The sequence below is a fragment of the Haliotis cracherodii genome, unplaced genomic scaffold, assembly GCF_022045235.1.
Source record: "Haliotis cracherodii isolate W230 unplaced genomic scaffold, xgHalCrac1.p SCAF_2, whole genome shotgun sequence".
NCBI lineage: Eukaryota > Metazoa > Mollusca > Gastropoda > Lepetellida > Haliotidae > Haliotis > Haliotis cracherodii.
The window spans coordinates 80,636,389-80,653,744 of NW_027266275.1; the positions used below are offsets into that span (position 1 = coordinate 80,636,389).

The 17,356-nt window shown below is 41.4% G+C and overlaps 1 protein-coding gene across 1 annotated transcript; it reads left to right on the plus strand.

Moving 5' to 3' along the window:
• The first annotated feature begins 5,520 nt into the window (after positions 1-5,520).
• LOC139469723 (aplysianin-A-like) lies at positions 5,521-11,915 on the plus strand. Its single transcript, XM_071251973.1, has 7 exons — positions 5,521-5,632; positions 7,462-7,509; positions 8,360-8,759; positions 9,200-9,304; positions 9,643-9,870; positions 10,081-10,195; positions 11,235-11,915. Exons 1-7 carry the CDS (start codon positions 5,521-5,523, stop codon positions 11,913-11,915), a joined length of 1,689 nt encoding a protein of 562 aa, XP_071108074.1.
• The last annotated feature ends 5,441 nt before the right edge of the window (positions 11,916-17,356 follow it).

The following is a 17,356-nucleotide window of genomic DNA, read 5'->3' on the forward strand; positions in this document are numbered from 1 at the left end:
TCACCGCATACACATTTCACAATTTTACCTTTCGAAGCCCAAGACCCAAATATAACAATTTTACTCGTACCACTGTTGACTGATAACTCCATCTAATGCGGTAAATATGCATTGTGTGGACTTTCGTGAGGAATCAGGACTCTTGCCGAAAAGAACAGTATCAGCAGTGTAAAGCAGAAGTAAGTATTTAAAATACAGAAAAGTAATATCATCGTCAACTCGTAAACTGCAGCCATTACACTGCTGTTCATTTAGAAATGTCTCAAGATCATTTTCATAAACTGAGAACAGTAATGGGGATAATATTCCCCCTTGTGGTACGCCAACATAACTCGGGAGAGGATCTGACGTATTACTGTTAACCAAAACACGTGATGTGTATTTGAGTACATATTGTTTACCAGTTTTAAACTTCTTCCGTTAATGCCATTATAAAGCAATATCTTCCATAGCCCGAGTCTTCATATAAAGGCTTTTGTGAAGTCCAAAAATGAGCAGTATAATTTTCTTTTAGAGTTTTTAATTAAGTGTATCGACGTATTGATAATGAAAATAGTATCGATGGCTGATAACTTTGCGATGGGTTAAGGGTATTATTACATTCTAGGATGTTTTCAAGTCGATTATTTAAAATACTCGTAAAAGGTTTCCCAAAGCAGATCAGAATTGTAATGGGTCTGTATGAGTTTTGATCAAGGGCATCACTTTTTTCTTACACTTCGGTTTAATTAGGCCTTCTAGCCATGCTTCAGGGATTCAACCAGACGTGTCACGTTATCCATTAAACTTTCAGATTCGATCAGATATTCATTTTCAATATATTCAATACTTGCTGCTTTGATGCGTTTTAGTCGCTTTATAGCTGACTGCAATTCTTCGACTTTGATGTGGTTATTGTGAATATCTGTACTATTATGACTGTCAGCATAAAGATCGTCTTCATTGTCAGTAAATCTATTATCAGATTGATAATTTAGATATTTTTTTAAAAAATAAACCATAAACAACATCCAGGTTCACTTCTTTAACCCTCTGTCATGAGCTTGGGGGGTTAAGATTTTTCCAAAATTCCTCAGGAGAATGTCTCTATGAACCTCTGATTTTCTTTTTATGTTTTGATATATGTTTATTAAAGTTTTTTTGTAAAACCTCACTTGCTATTTATAATTCTGCTCACTAGCTTTTGTTTGTACTCACTTATATTGATGTTTTGCCTTTTATAAGATTTACCTTTTTGTGAACCTCCTGAAGTATTGAGTACAGAGGGCTGTTCTCATCTGTCTCATGGGTAAGTACCACAGATTTCTTTCCTTTCATTTCAGGGTCACCAGCTGCCACGAAGTATTCAGAAGCAGAGTCTGGTGATGGAATCTCCTTTTCCCAAAGGATGTCTGGGCCACTTAACCACTTGGATGTCAACAGTTTGTTGACGGTTAACCCTTTGGATGCACAATCAGCAGGGTTGTATGATGAACTTACATGAAGCCACTGTTCAGGTGACGTTTTGTCTCTGATCTGTTGGATACGATTGGCTACGTTCACATGAAATCTTCGAGAGTCATTTGAGATGTAGCCCAGCTCTATTTGACTGTCAGTCCAGTAGAAGTTCTGCACTTCGCCGAGATCTCATTCAAGAATTGTCCAACTTTGACTGATGTAAGTGCAGCAGTTAGTTCCAATCTCGGAACGGTGGCGGATTTGATTGGCGCAACCCGTGCCTTACCCATTAGCAGAGAACAATGTACCTGTTCATGTTCATTCATCAATCGGAGGTAGGAGCACTGTCCATAACCGGTCATACTTGCGTCAGAGAAGTGATGCAATTCTGTCGCAACAACATTCCTTAAGTCATGTGGTTTCACACATCTTGGAATTCTCAAATCATGGAGTGATTTCAAGTCTGTTTTCCAAGAATTCCATGCCTTGAGGATACCATCAGATACCGGATTTTCCCAATCATACTGATCCTTACACAACTCCTGAAGAATCGCTTTACCTCGGAGAATAACTGGGGCTAGTACTCCAATTGGGTCCACTTACATGATCCTCAGGCGGTATAGCTGACATGACCTCCTTAGAGTTGGAGATGAACTTATGCAAATGAAGGCCTTTCATTGCACATACACTCCTGCTTTCAGTAATGAGTGTCACTGCATCACAGGGTGTAGGAACAGAACACAGTCCGTCGTCGACATAGAAGTTGTTCTTGACTAACTGTGCTGTGACTGAACTTATGTCTGTCACATGGTCTGCCACTGTTTGCTTTAGTGCAAAGTTGGCACAACCTGGGCTTGACACAGCGCCGAAAAGATGCACTTTTATTCGGAATTCGACAACTTGATCCTCAACGTTCCTATCTCTCCACCAAAGGAACATTAGATAGTCCCTGTGTTCCTTGTTGACAAAGAACTGGCGAAACATTTGTTTCACATCACACATCAACGCAACAGAGCACGCCTAACAGATTATTGGTTAAGTCGGGTCCTCCCAGGAGACAGTCATTTAAGCACTTGCCATTACATCTGGCACTACAGTCGAAAACGACTCTGATTTTATTTGGCTTCTTAGGGTGATATACCCCATGGTGCCGAATATACCATCTGTCACATGCATGTAGTTCACCCACAGGAACTTCTTCTGCATAACCACCTTTAATCATGGCACTTAGGAAGGCGGAGTAGTCACTGTGAAACTTTGGATTTCTATTACATCAAGTCTTTGAAATGCCATCCTCTTGTTATCTGGAAGCTCTGTTGTACCAGTCTTGAACGAAAGCGGCATTTCATAATGTCTTTCTGCTACATGAATGCCTTCTTCCATCTGTTTCATGAATATCCTATAATCATGAGAGATGTTGGAAGCATTGCAGTCATTCTCATTTGGAACAAACTGCTCCTTCACATATGTTCTGTGAGATAGATGAACTTCGGATGGCGGACGTAGCTTGAGCGGAATTTCACAAACTTGAAAGATGTCCTGGCTTGAGACACCCAAAGCACACTTGACTGCGTATGAGGAACTGTTTTCTTTCAATCAAGGGTTTAGACAAGAATGTCTCACAATCATCAAGCTTGTGATGACCTTTACAGAAAAGGCAAGTTTAAAATTTCACATTTTATTTCTTGTCTAGGTCACCTGTGACAATGCTTAGAGATGAATCTTTCAGATTTATGTCGAACACTGAACCATGTGGTCGTTTAGCTGCCTGATGCTGTGTCGATGCAAGGGGCTTCCGGGGCTTGTTCTCATGTTTCATTTCCAAGGGAAAAGAAGTGACAGGATCACACATTATTTCTGCTTACTTAGCAATGAAAGTCACAAATCTTGAGAATTTAGGAAACTCTGATGTCTGTTCCCTATATTCGGCGACTTTACAACAATTGAGGAGCCAATCAGGTAGCTTCTGAATAAGCTTACGATTTTCACGTTCATCATTTAGGAAATCACTGATCTGACGCTTGACATTGCTGTTTCACACTGTCTGAGAAAGTCTGCAAACTTACGTAATGCATTACCATACATGAATCTAGACGGTCAGGAAACGCACCTCCAATTATGAAATGGTTTCCAAAACGTTCATCAAGCAATTTGATCGCCTCACTGAATGCATCCTCTGACGATAAAGAAAAAATCTCTTGACGGCATCTTTGGCTTGTCCGTTAAGATAGCGTTGCAAATAATAGATTTTTTTCACCTTTAGGAATACCTCGCCTCCCTATGAGGACATTTAGTGCACTTTTCCATTTAGGGTACATTAGAGGGTCCCAGAGAAATTTCCTGGCTCTGGTGGAGGTAAACGCCCCATGTTTAGTGCAGCTTCTAATTGTGCCATAGCCGAAGTAGCAATTTTGGTCTCATACAGTTTTGACACATTCGACATTTTTGAAGACTTAGTCTTTACAGATATACATGATTCGTTGTCAGCGAATTTCCGTTCACTCAAACCAAATTCAAGTTCACAGAGTTTATCCATCACGGATTTAATTAAATCAAAATGTTTTGATTCAGTCTCGTCAAAATTTGCAAGGAAATGTTCATCAGAATAATTGAAGTCAGTTAGTTTCCGATGTTCAGTACACACAATTGCCATACGGTCTTCTAAACAAACACGTCTTGAACGCATTTCAGACATGTCCACACTGTCAGATACTAACTTCATGACGCTACTCGCCTGCTGACGCCATGCAGATAGTGCAGATTTGAAACGTTAAAACACATAGTTCAATCTTATAATCAGTGTATTCTTGTGTAGGTTTAGTCGCACGGCTGCTTAAATCATCATTACAATTGTTCATATTGTTAATATTCATATCCATGCTGACACTATTGAAATTCAACTTACTCCCGGTAAAACTTCTTTCAACTCAATAGATGTTTTACTATAATGTTTTCTGAAACTCTGAACGAAGAAACTGAGTATTCATGATGTTTATTTTACAGCATTTCTAATATAGAGAAATTCACAGTTGTCCAATTCCCTGACATCCGTAAAACATCTTGTTTGAAGATGCACAGTAACCCCACACGCAACAATCACGTACCAAATCAAAGTATGAAGATGCACAGTAATCCCACACGCAACAATCACGTACCAAATCACAGTATGAAGATGCACAGTAACCCCACACGCAACAACCACATACCAAATCAAAGTATGAAGATGCACAGTAACCCCACACGCAACAATCACATACCAAATCACAGTATGAAGATGCACAGTAACCCCACACGCAACAACCACATACCAAATCAAAGTATGAAGATGCACAGTAACCCCACACGCAACAATCACGTACCAAATCAAAGTATGAAGATGCACAGTAATCCCACACGCAACAACCACATACCAAATCACAGTATGAAGATGCACAGTAACCCCACACGCAACAACCACATACCAAATCACAGTATGAAGATGCACAGTAACCCCACACGCAACAACCACATACCAAATCACAGTATGAAGATGCACAGTAACCCCACACGCAACAACCACATACCAAATCACAGTATGAAGATGCACAGTAACCCCACACGCAACAACCACATACCAAATCACAGTATGAAGATGCACAGTAACCCCACACGCAACAACCACATACCAAATCACAGTATGAAGATGCACAGTAACCCCGCACGCAACAACCACATACCAAATCACAGTATGAAGATGCACAGTAACCCCACACGCAACAATCACGTACCAAATCACAGTATGAAGATGCACAGTAATCCCACACGCAACAACCACATACCAAATCAAAGTATGAAGATGCACAGTAATCCCACACGCAACAACCACATACCAAATCACAGTATGAAGATGCACAGTAATCCCAAACACACAACGCCGAGTTCACATCATGCATTTTACAATTTCCATATCCATTCTTTGTATATATTATTACAAGTGAACATAACGTTGGCATTGTTCATCACTGTTGACAGATTCTTTGTGTCTGATGATTTGAAAATACCTATTCAGCACTGTGTCATGCTATCTTTATCTAGCCGTGAACAATGAAGGAGCCTTTCCTGGAGCGACGTTGTGGGTCATGTCGGGTGCTGACAGTCATCATGCTGGCCGTGCTTGCAGTCATCATAGTTTTCGCCGCCACCCTTATAGCGACGTGTAAGTATCCCTTCAATTACCATAGCAATATATGCCACCCTTATAGCGACATGTAAGTATCCCTTCAATTACCATAGCAACATATGCCACCCTTATAGCGACGTGTAAGTATCCCTTCAAATACCATAGCAATATATGCCACCCTCATAGCGACGTGTAAGTATCCCTTCAATTACCATAGCAATATATGCCACCCTTATAGCGACGTGTAAGTATCCCTCCAATTACCATAGCAATATATGCCACCCTCATAGCGACGTGTAAGTATCCCTTCAATTACCATAGCAACATATGCCACCCTTATAGCGACGTGTAAGTATCCCTCCAATTACCATAGCAATATATGCCACCCTCATAGCGACGTGTAAGTATCCCTTCAATTACCATAGCAACATATGCCACCCTTATAGCGACGTGTAAGTATCCCTTCAATTACCATAGCAATATATGCCACCCTCATAGCGACGTGTAAGTATCCCTTCAATTACCATAGCAACATATGCCACCCTTATAGCGACGTGTAAGTATCCCTTCAATTACCATAGCAATATATGCCACCCTCATAGCGACGTGTAAGTATCCCTTCAATTACCATAGCAACATATGCCACCCTTATAGCGACGTGTAAGTATCCCTTCAATTACCATAGCAATATATGCCACCCTCATAGCGACGTGTAAGTATCCCTTCAAATACCATAGCAATATATGCCACCCTCATAGCGACGTGTAAGTATCCCTTCAAATACCATAGCAACATATGCCACCCTTATGGCGACGTAGGAGTATCCCTTCAATCACCATAGGAACATATGCCACCCTCATAGCGACGTGTGAGTATCCCTTCAATCACCATAGCAACATAAGCCATCCTTATAGCGACGTCTAAGTATCCCTTCAATCACAATAGCAGCATATGCCACCCTCATAGCGACGTGTGAGTATCCCTTCAATCACCATAGCAACATATGCCACCCTAATAGTGACGTGTAAGTATCCCTTTAGTCACCATAGCAACCTTTGCCACACTTATAGTGACGTGTAAGTATCACCATAGCAAGGGGCGGTCGGGTAGCCTGGCGGTTGAAGCGTTTGCTCGTCACACCGAAGACCCGGGTTCGTTTCCCGACATGGGTACAATGTGTGAAGCCAATTTCTGGTGACCCCCGCCGTGATATTGCTGGAATATTGCTAAAAGCGGCGTAAAACCATACTCACTCACTTACTCACCATAGCAACCTCTGCCACCCTTATAGTTACGTGTGAGTATCATTTTAGTCATCATAGTTCAGACCGCCACACTTTTGGCGACATTCTTAACTCTGATCATTGCAGCCACTGCCAGCATTAACGCGACATCCTACTTATGCTCTTTGTAATCACTGCTGGACGTATAGCGTTACCTGTAAGTGACGTTAGTGAAAAGAGTTGGAAAATATCTGTCGACGCCCAGTTGACCGTTCACATGTTTTGCTAATTCTGCAGTTGACCGAAATATGCACGACAGCCGCCATATTTACGAACAGGAGGTCGATTTCGTTACGCGATTTTGATTGAACTATGCATAGACTCGTAAGTCCAACCAAAATATCACACCGCAAATCAATCCTAGTTCGACCAGGATGAATGCTGGACTTTTAAGGTCTCATTCCTCGGGATGATCATCATAACCTAGTTCTAACAGGAATATATTTTGGATTCAGAAACATTCTTTAATATGTATCCTTCCCCTCAAACAGTACGACGGCGTGACTGAAGCTTGCTACGTGATACGTGGCTGGTGACGTTAAGGCATATTCTTCCATCAACTGTTTCATATTGTCTTCACAGTGACCCAAGGTTCAGCAATGACGACACATACCATGGGGTCTGATGAAGGTAAGACATCAACATCAGCGTTTAACAGCGCATAAACACGTTTATGAGATAGTCGCAATCGCAATTTCTACTTTCAGATTTCTGAAGATTATGGACATGGTTTTGCGATTTTATTGTAATTATAGGTTTTGGTGCCTTATATAACTGAGCCATCTGTATAAGTCTTGTATATTCTTTGCAATACAGGCGAGATCCACGTAATACAAACTCTGCAATGATTGGTCTTATACAAAAGCGCATCCCCTCGAAGTCTGTCTTTACAAAGATGGGGCTTAACGTCACGTTCAAGATTATTGCACTCATGAAGCGACGTTCACGTACGTGTGTGTGGCTGCTTGTACTAGACTCCGAGCCGACCAGTCCTGGTTTTATCTACTACATGCCGTGCGCCAGGCAGGGTAGTAACAAATACCATTTTTAACGTCTTGGTATGACGCGACCAAGGGATCGAACACCGACTCTATCTACTAGACAACGGAGGTTTAAAAAGCTCTATATTAAGAATGTATTGTACAACTAGGCTACATTTTCAAAGAAGACACAATGTATGGCTAACAGCTTCTTTATTATACTATTATAGCGACGTTTGGGTACAGATCGTTAAACCGTTGTCAAGCAATACTGAGTGACATTCAGACACTCATTCCTGTTTTTGACAACAGTGTAAGGATCCATACCTCAAACGTCGCTTTAATAGTATAATAACATTTGTGTCTACTTTGCCATCCATCAACTTCTAAGAATTGCCTGTCAAACTATTAACAATCTCTTGCACTATATCATTTACATACAGGTTAATTTATAACACGTTAATTATATACATGTTTTTGAACGACTTCTTACAATTCAGTTTCCTCGGACGCCGACTGCCTCGACATCGCTGTGATCGGCGGCGGTATTGGGGGCGCCTACACCGGGTGGAGACTGAAGGACAGAGGTGTCTCTATCTCCGTGTTCGAGTACTCGGACCGAGTCGGGGGGAGACTCTTCACAACTGACTTTCCTGCAGCTACAGGGACGTACCTGGATTTCGGGGGCATGAGGTTTAAATCTGGAGCTCATCCAACGCTGAATAGAACTGCAACAGAGATTGGACTGAATGTAATCCCATTTGAACTTGGATTTGGGAACCCGGATGAGACAGTATGGTATAGTCGCGGAAAACGAATGGTCATCAACGATATTCAGACCAATGACGTTCCTTACAATCTCAAGGACAATGAAAAGAAGGACCCTGGGACATTGCTCTGGTAAATTACAAATATAGTACAACTTTGTAAGAAATAATTGTGGCGAACCTGTAGCATAGAAATATGTGCGACTGCATTTTTGAAATACTAGCATGTACAACGTAGGTTCATCTTCTGTTGATGACGTCAGGGAAACGGTAGGGCCATTAATGTATGTGATAGATTAAGATTTTATAGACAGATTTAGAGTTGCAGCAACGTCCAGACGCCGACTGTCTGGCTAAGCAACAACCATCAGCAATATCGATCCTCGTCGGATAACTCATCATGATCCGAAATTAATGTTAAGTTAATGACAAATCACAGACATCTAGGCCAACCTTTGATTGACATATTGTACGTAGGAACATATTGTAAGCTGAACATGCTGAACATACAAGAGTTGTTTTGTATGATTTTTCAGAAAACTATCAACCAATGTTTACTATCTTGTTCTAAAGGAATATTTTCAACAACAACGTGAACTTCAGCGGCAACACATACCCCAGTCTAGATGAAATGTACTCCCTGACTACGTCGGATGGAACGCCGCTGTACAAAGTCTCGTAAGTACTTTTCCCTCTTTAGGTCCTCTGTATCGTCGTGGATGCATGGATGGCACAGGGATCTAAAACGCCTCCTTTAACTTGTCCAGAGTTGCGTCCCATAGTCGTGCCAGGTTCCGCTGATCGTGGGTTCGATTTCCAGAATCACTCCGATTATGATCCTTGGTTTGTCAGAATAATGTTATGTGCATCCAACACGCCGTGGTAAACTGACCATACTTACATGTGCATTAATCCAACACGCCGTGATAATCTGACCCTACTTACATGTGCATTAATCCAACACGCCGTGATAATCTGACCCTACTTACATGTGCATCTCTCTTTACACAATTCAGAGTTGACAACTTCCTTGGATCTGCAGCAAGTCATGAAGCCTACGACTACATATCTGATCTGAAAGGGTGGGACATGGCTGTAGGGAGAATGGCAGCCCCCCACAGTGCCAAGTTTTTTATTCCTTTTCCCGGGAATACAGGCATAAGCGAAGGATATAAGACAATAGATGGAGGAATGCAGAAAGTGCCACAAACACTCATGAAGAAATTCTTGGAGGCCAGCTCGAGGTAAATAAGTTAACCAGTGTACATTTAACGTTACACTGCTGAACAACTAGCTGTTGGTGGAAAACTAAAAGTGGATTTGGGCGTCTCATTGTGATGAAGTGACCCATCAGATTGGATTCATGATACTGAGAGCGCGCCGGGAATGGCATCATTTCTATAATATGTAGATGTATGCAGTGTAGTCTTTTATAGTTACATTTCTTTCCCCAGCCACAAGCTCCACCTGAACCACCATCTGGTGAAGATAGAGAAGAGACAGACTGGAGGATACAACCTCGGGTTCAGAAGGACTCAGACAACAGACGGAATCACGACCCCAGTACAGGTGGGTTGATTTGGTTTGTTGTTTTATCTGTGGATACAGGCATATCTGCCTTCCGGTGAGTCGGATTTATTCTGAAACAATGTTGTTACAAGACTCCCTCCTATACCCGATCAGGCCGGGTTTTGTATTGGAGTATTCCTCGAGGTTCTACACTGCGACAGTCTTTAGAACCTAGATAAAGTCGTGCATCGATTTGTCATGATATGATCGCACATATAAATAACGCCCATCTGATGAAACTGATCTATGTTTGAAGCAATGTTGTCACAATACTCTGTCCCATTCCTCCAGACGATACACGGCGGCAGTCTTAAGAACCTAGATAAAGTCGTCGTGCATCGACTTGTCATGATATGATCGTACACCTAAACATCGGACTTCTCCCAGAAGAATGTAGTGTTACAGGACCCTCATTCATCACCACCAAACACATTTGACACTGACTTACTTATAACAAGCGTAATCAGTTGATGTATTTTGGTAGGATTATAGCCTGCATGTCAAACCCTGCATCAGCCATCCTAGTGTCAATGACTATTATGCACAATGGAAATGCCAGGTTCATTATGTGGCTCTGGTGTTAATGACATGTGTGACTATGTTTTATTTACCAAATTAGGATATTTGAGAAACAATTCCCTTATTTTGTTAAAATGTATTGTTTCGATATTGTGAATAATATCCTGCCCCACACTGAAGCACATGTAGCACATGTGGTGGGTACCTTGGCAAGTGGCTTAGTACGAAATGAGCCTCTGTTCACCCAGCAGCGGTAGGATGAGATGGCACGCGGCTGTTAATACCTTACTAACACACAGGCAGCTTGGGTTGTATACTCCCCAGGGAGCTGAGAGTGAAAATCGAGTGCACACTGATCCATTAACCGGTGTATAGTGTAAGCGCTATGAGCATCCACTTGGTGAATGGAATTTGGTGCATTATAAATGCACACACTATTATTATTATTATTATTATTATTATTATTATTATACTTTAATGTGAATGAAGTTAGTATCATGTCGTGTTTTCCTCATCACAGACTGGTGACGGAGACGTGACGATGTGTGCGAGGAAGGTGGTGTTGGCTGCACAACAGAGTTGCATACAAGAGATTGATTTTCCCGCGTTCAAGACTCCAGAAATTATGCAGAATCTAGACTCTCTGATTGGAATGAAATCTGGTAGAATCTACCTCGCCTACAACTCCAAGTGGTGGAAAACCGGCAACCCAGACATCACCCATACCAAGAGTGACCTACCCAACAGACAGACCTATGACTGGTCCACCGGCACCAACAACGTCTCCATCATCATGGCGTCCTACCACGACGGGGACTTCACACACTACTGGCGAGAACTGAGTCAGTTCGGGACACCCATCCCTGGCAGTCTCCCAGGAGTGAATGCCGTCACCGACGTCGTCAAGAAGAGAGCTGAGAAGTACCTGAGCGCCATCTACAACGTCAGCCAAGCTGACATCCCCGAGGCTGTTGGGGGCGCAATGATGTTGTGGGACAAATATCCTTTTAATTATGGGTGGAACCTATTTAAGCCTGGCGCTGACGAAAGAAAAGTTCGCGAAGTAATACCCAAACCATCCCCATCCGATGATGTGTACATCGTCAGCAACTCCTGGGCTCCTGATGACCTGCAAGGGTGGTCAGAAGGAGTGTTGAGAGCGGTTGATGGCGTCATCAATAAATATTTCAAGATTATGTAATAACTATACCTCAGATGATTAATCTTATATGACTAAATAACCATATACAATACATACTATATTTCAAAGAGAGAGGTTTGAAGATTAATCAAGTGTTTGTTCATGTCCAAGAATTGCTGATTATGGAATTTGTAAACTTACAATATTTTGTTTCTAACATGGGGAACGTTGGGACCCGACCACATAAGCCTTGGAGTTTTCTTGAGACAGAATAGGCTTTGATTAATCAAGTGTTTGTTCATACCCGATATAATATTTTTATTAAATAGTATTTTGTTCCTAACAGTCATGAGCGTACGGTTTTATTCTCTGAAAGGAGGGGCCAAGTACTTATTACTATCCTCGACACATTATGTTCCAGAACATTCAGCATCTACAGTGAACGATTGATTTCTTTGGACAAAACCCGAGGGCAGCTAATTTGTGTCAGCATTTTCAGGAACAAGACGTATGCTTTTAATAAAAGGCTATAGGCCCGTAGATTGACATTTAGTCCCAGAAATACATTTATCTTATTTGAAAATATACATCTCAGAATAAGAAAATATAATCCAAATGGAGCCTAGAAAAATACAGACGTGCCAAATAATTCTAGACATGACATGGACTCATGGTGCCTGGGAGACTAATAGGCCTGTAGTAGACATGATGTATTAACGACAGATGGCATCGTAGTTTGACCAAAGTGACGTATGTGATACTCATCTGGAATACATCGTACAAATTTGGCATATCCTGACACACTCATCGTTCCAAACGTATCCAGAGTCGCAGTTTGGGAGCAATTCTTTGATACAATATTCCCAGTTGCATTGTATGTCATTTTTTGCAGCAACATTCTATCCTTGTATTTCTTTGAAAGTCTATTATTAAAGAGTTATTGATTTCAACTGATATCTGAGGCCTTTATGTATGGGAGTATATATACATTGAAAGGTAAATAGAGGTTATCATGCGAGTGTGTTTGGGGATGGTAAATATCCTGCATTAGGAATAAACATTGTATTTAGCGAGGTCCTACAGGAAGTTTATAGGGGTCCTACAGGGTTAGTTGTAGGGGGACCCAACAGGGAAGTTATAGGGGTCCTACAGGAAGTTTATAGGGGTCCTACAGGTTTAGTTGTAGGGGTCCTATAGGGAAGATATAGGGGACCCTACAGGGTTAGTTATAGGGATCCTACAGGGTTAGTTATAGGGGTCCTACAGGGAATTTATAGGGGTCCTACAGGGTTAGTTATGGGTGATCCTACAGGGAAGATATAGGGGTCCTACAGGGTTAGTTATAGGGGTCCTACGGGGATGTTATAGGGGTCCTACGGGGATGTTATAGGGGTCCTACAGGGTTAGTTATGGGTGATCCTACAGGGAAGATATAGGGGTCCTACAGGGTTAGTTATGGGTGATCCTACAGGGATGTTATAGGGGTCCTACAGGGTTACTTATAGGGGTCTTACAGGATGTTTATAGGGGTCCTACAGGGTTAGTTATGGGTGATCCTACAGGGAAGATATAGAGGGACCCTACGGGGAAGTTATAGGGGTCCTACGGGGAAGTTACACAGGTTTCTACTGTGATTTTATAGGCGTCCTACACCAAAATTTGCGGGGGACCTACAGGGAAATTACAGGGGTCCTACGGTAAAGTTACAGAAAGTCTTCCAATGGCGAGTGTAAACAAGACTGTCAATCTATATATGGAATCGTTTCCACAAACTTGAATATATTAAACAAACTTTCAGGGCAAAATAGGGATGCCACCAAGTCTTTTATATATATTCGCGAAAAGGCAAAATAGGGATGCCACCAAGTCTTTTATATATATTCGCGAAAAGGCAAAATAGGGATGCCACCAAGTCTTTTATATATATTCGCGAAAAGGCAAAATAGGGATGCCACCAAGTCTTATATATATATTCCCGAAAAGGCAAAATAGGGATGCCACCAAGTCTTTTATATATATATTCGCGAAAAGGCAAAATAGGGATGACACCAAGTCTTTTATATTTTGTTACCAACGCCGCCCTTTGTTGCATTTTTAATTAATGCTAATTATTGCATTGCGAATTGTCCTGCAAGCGAAAGGAATGATTTTACTCCTGTATCAACCAAATGAATGTCAGTTGTTGATTACCTCATCACCCTATATGGATCCTTGGCACGTATCTCTGAGTTCACTCGCCCCAAAAAGCTGCTGCAGCATGCAGGGGTAGTAGGAGCTCCTGATTCTACTGCTGTGTTTTGTTTGTTTAATTGTTGTTTAACGCCGCACTCAGCAGCTGTGGGTTCCATTAACCATTCTGTTCTGACCTGTAGTTATTCTCTGGATGCAGGTGATAGATTGGGGCAAAGACAAGAAAATGCACGTGCTTCTGCAAAGTCCCAGAATTCATGTACCCGACTGTCAGATAGTTTTCTGTCTTCCAGTGAAATATCCTACAATCTTAAGATTAGTTTTCACATTTTAGAAACATCGGAAACACAATATCAAATTTGCAGATACCGAATTTGTAAGCTGTGTGAAGTTAGATACATTGCCCAGTAGATAAATTGTTCTTGAAGGGCATTAGAATCATAGAAAACGGAAATGGAAGAAGCCACGGTGGAATGATACAGGGATGTGGTCGGAAATATGTACGACAGAAAGACAATGGTCAAAGCATAAAGGACCAAGGAAGCGGCAGTAAAAGGCTGTCTGCGGGAGTGTTAATAAGAGCAAAACGGCAACATACGCGGAAAACTATCGAAGATCTAGATCATAATCAATGGGACTTCTGGAAGAAAACGTAAATTAGGACTCAGAAGTAGCAGAGTTCAGACAATGCCCAGATGAACACCTCCCAGACGGTACAATATCCAATTGTACACACTGCTTTAGAGACTTGGAAGAAAGTCGGCCAATATTCATGCAGCTCCAGCCTTTGGTGTCTAGATTTACAACTTTTAAGGTACAATCGAGCAAGTTCTTTCCACCAAGCGTACAAAGAGCGTCATACGACTCTTGCTCAAAGTTGTTTGATCGCGGTTACAATATTCAAGGCCTTAGTAAAGCTTTCAAAAGCTTTTATCGTTGACAAAAGGAGGATATTTCCAAGTGTGACCCATCAGTGACAAACATTATTCCGGTGCTATTCCCTATACTGACTTCCCATGTTGTTTGTTTTTCAGGTGAACGATTGACTTGCCCTTGCATGTGTTTGTGACGGGTGCCAACAGTGTGGCAGTATATGATCACCTTTTCGCGAACACAGATTTGATACTTAATGATAGACATATGCTCATGATATAGTCGGAATCGTACACTTTTAGCAGAGATTTCATATGAACAGAGAAAGGGTTTTGCCGCTTTTATGTACTGCAAGCTTAGAGAGGAAAATCACAAGGATAGAACCGTATTCATTCTCATCTGCCTAAGAATGAAAATTGTTTGTCCTTTCTTCACAACCTTTTTAATTCATGTTTTGCGATGGACAAAATAGCTAGGCTGTGGACAAGAGGCAAAATAAACCCTATACCTAAACACTGATACAAGCGACCCCTTACCATATAGAGGCATCACCTCGGGATATAAAGTGTGGTGTTCACAATAATTATCTATCTAACAGTCTTCTGTTTGTTTCAGAAGAGGAAGATCAACTGTTGAGCATATCTCAACCCGGAACGCCATCATAGAGACACAGAAGAGTTTAAAACAATGAGCATATGTCACTTTCGTAGATTTCATAAAGGCGCATGGCTGTATTGACAGACACAAAATATGGGAGACATTAGGAAATAGGATTAATGGGAATATCTTTAACGCCATTGTATCCCTATATACAGACGTGAAACGTTGTCAAAACGGTCTATATACGCCATGGTTTGATGTGGACTGTGGCCTGGAACAGGGGTGCCTTTTATCCCCGCTTCCTTTCAACATATATATCAACGATCTTATTATGAGCATTATCCAGATGTCGCATGGTGTGAATATCGACGACAACTGTGTGAGCAGTCATGCATATGCTGACGACTTCGTGCTTTTCACTTCGGCTGAGAATAATATGAACCTGCATTTAGACTCCCTGAACACTTAGTCTCAGAACATTAAAATGTCGATCTATCCGTCAATATCAAAGACTATGTACTTAAAATCCTAGAACTACAAATATATGAGGAGACCAACTCTTACTGAGTTTGTGACAAATCTCAAAAACAGATATCTCGGCCTCCTGCGAACTGAACATCTTGACTATCAAAAGGTCAAGCCGAGGCTAGTTCTGCAAATTGCGCTCTCGTTCTACTAGCTGTTATCGAAATTTCTTGTTAAACAAGACAGGATCACTGGCGTACTACTGATGACAGTCAGAGAGGAAACGGGGGTAACAAGCCTCGCGCTTACATCACGGTCGAGACGAAAAACGGCGTAGAGGAATATAACCGTAACATCGCCCAGAGCACAGAGATAGACCCTTGCTCCAGTACAATTCGAGACCTACTATCTGATACAAGAACTGATTAGGTTTAGAGAGAGTGATTGTGGTTTTATGTCGCAGTCAGCAATGCTATAGCTATATAATGGCAGTCTGTAGATGTTGACACTCGCCCAGTCAACACTTCGTGTAAATAAAGGATGTTATACTTGTTGGAAGTACTCATTGTTGTACTTGTTGTTATGGTCTGATCAATGAAGTGTCTGATATGTTGCTTCTGAAGTGTCGATGGTAATGCACTTCTATTCCGCGGGTGGTCTTCAGCTGGACCATTCCAACATTCAAACCGTTCACGATTTACAGAAATTTATTCAGGGTGTATGCTTCATCTTGCAATGTCACTTTATTTGCAGCATGAAAGTTTGCTACAAATTTGCGATAATACAAGGCCAAACCTAACAAATGGCACCTGTCATGGACATTTTTCGGGGTTGGGATCTGTGTGACTAATCTATTTTTGAAGGATCGACATGGACGCCATCTTTGCTGAAGATGTGCTCTAAGTAGGTGACCTGTTTTGTCGCGAATTTACATTTGCTTGTTTGTTTTTTACAGTGAGTCCTGCTTCTTTGATCCTTTGGAATAGTGCCTTGAGGGGATTCAAATGTTCTGAAAGCGTTTTAGAACATATTATGATGTCATCTACATATATTAATATTTAACGCCAATTCATTTCTGTTAGTGCTTGATATGGTTTGCTGAAAGGGGGGATATTCTATTTAAAAAAATCATCGGGTGTAATGTAGGCCGTCTTGTTTTTTTGTATCTGGATGGAGGAGAATTTGCAAAAAAAACTCTTGCACAATCAAAGACACTTAAATGTTGCCATGACTGTAGCCTATATATGGCATCAACAACATCTTTATAACGTAGTAGGGGGTAATGTAGGCTTGGTCACTGCATTGAGGCAAATCGGTAAGAGCTATCCCGTTTTTTAAGCATGACAACGGGAGAGTGCCATCACGGAGAACGT

Bases quoted from the DNA above. Each gene is read 5' to 3' on its own strand.
- LOC139469723 (XM_071251973.1), top strand. From the start codon at position 5,521: ATGAAGGAGCCTTTCCTGGAGCGACGTTGTGGGTCATGTCGGGTGCTG. The intron at 5,633-7,461 runs GTAAGTATCCCT...TTGTCTTCACAG, and splicing joins CGCCACCCTTATAGCGACGT to TGACCCAAGGTTCAGCAATG. The intron at 8,760-9,199 runs GTAAATTACAAA...CTTGTTCTAAAG, and splicing joins GACCCTGGGACATTGCTCTG to GAATATTTTCAACAACAACG.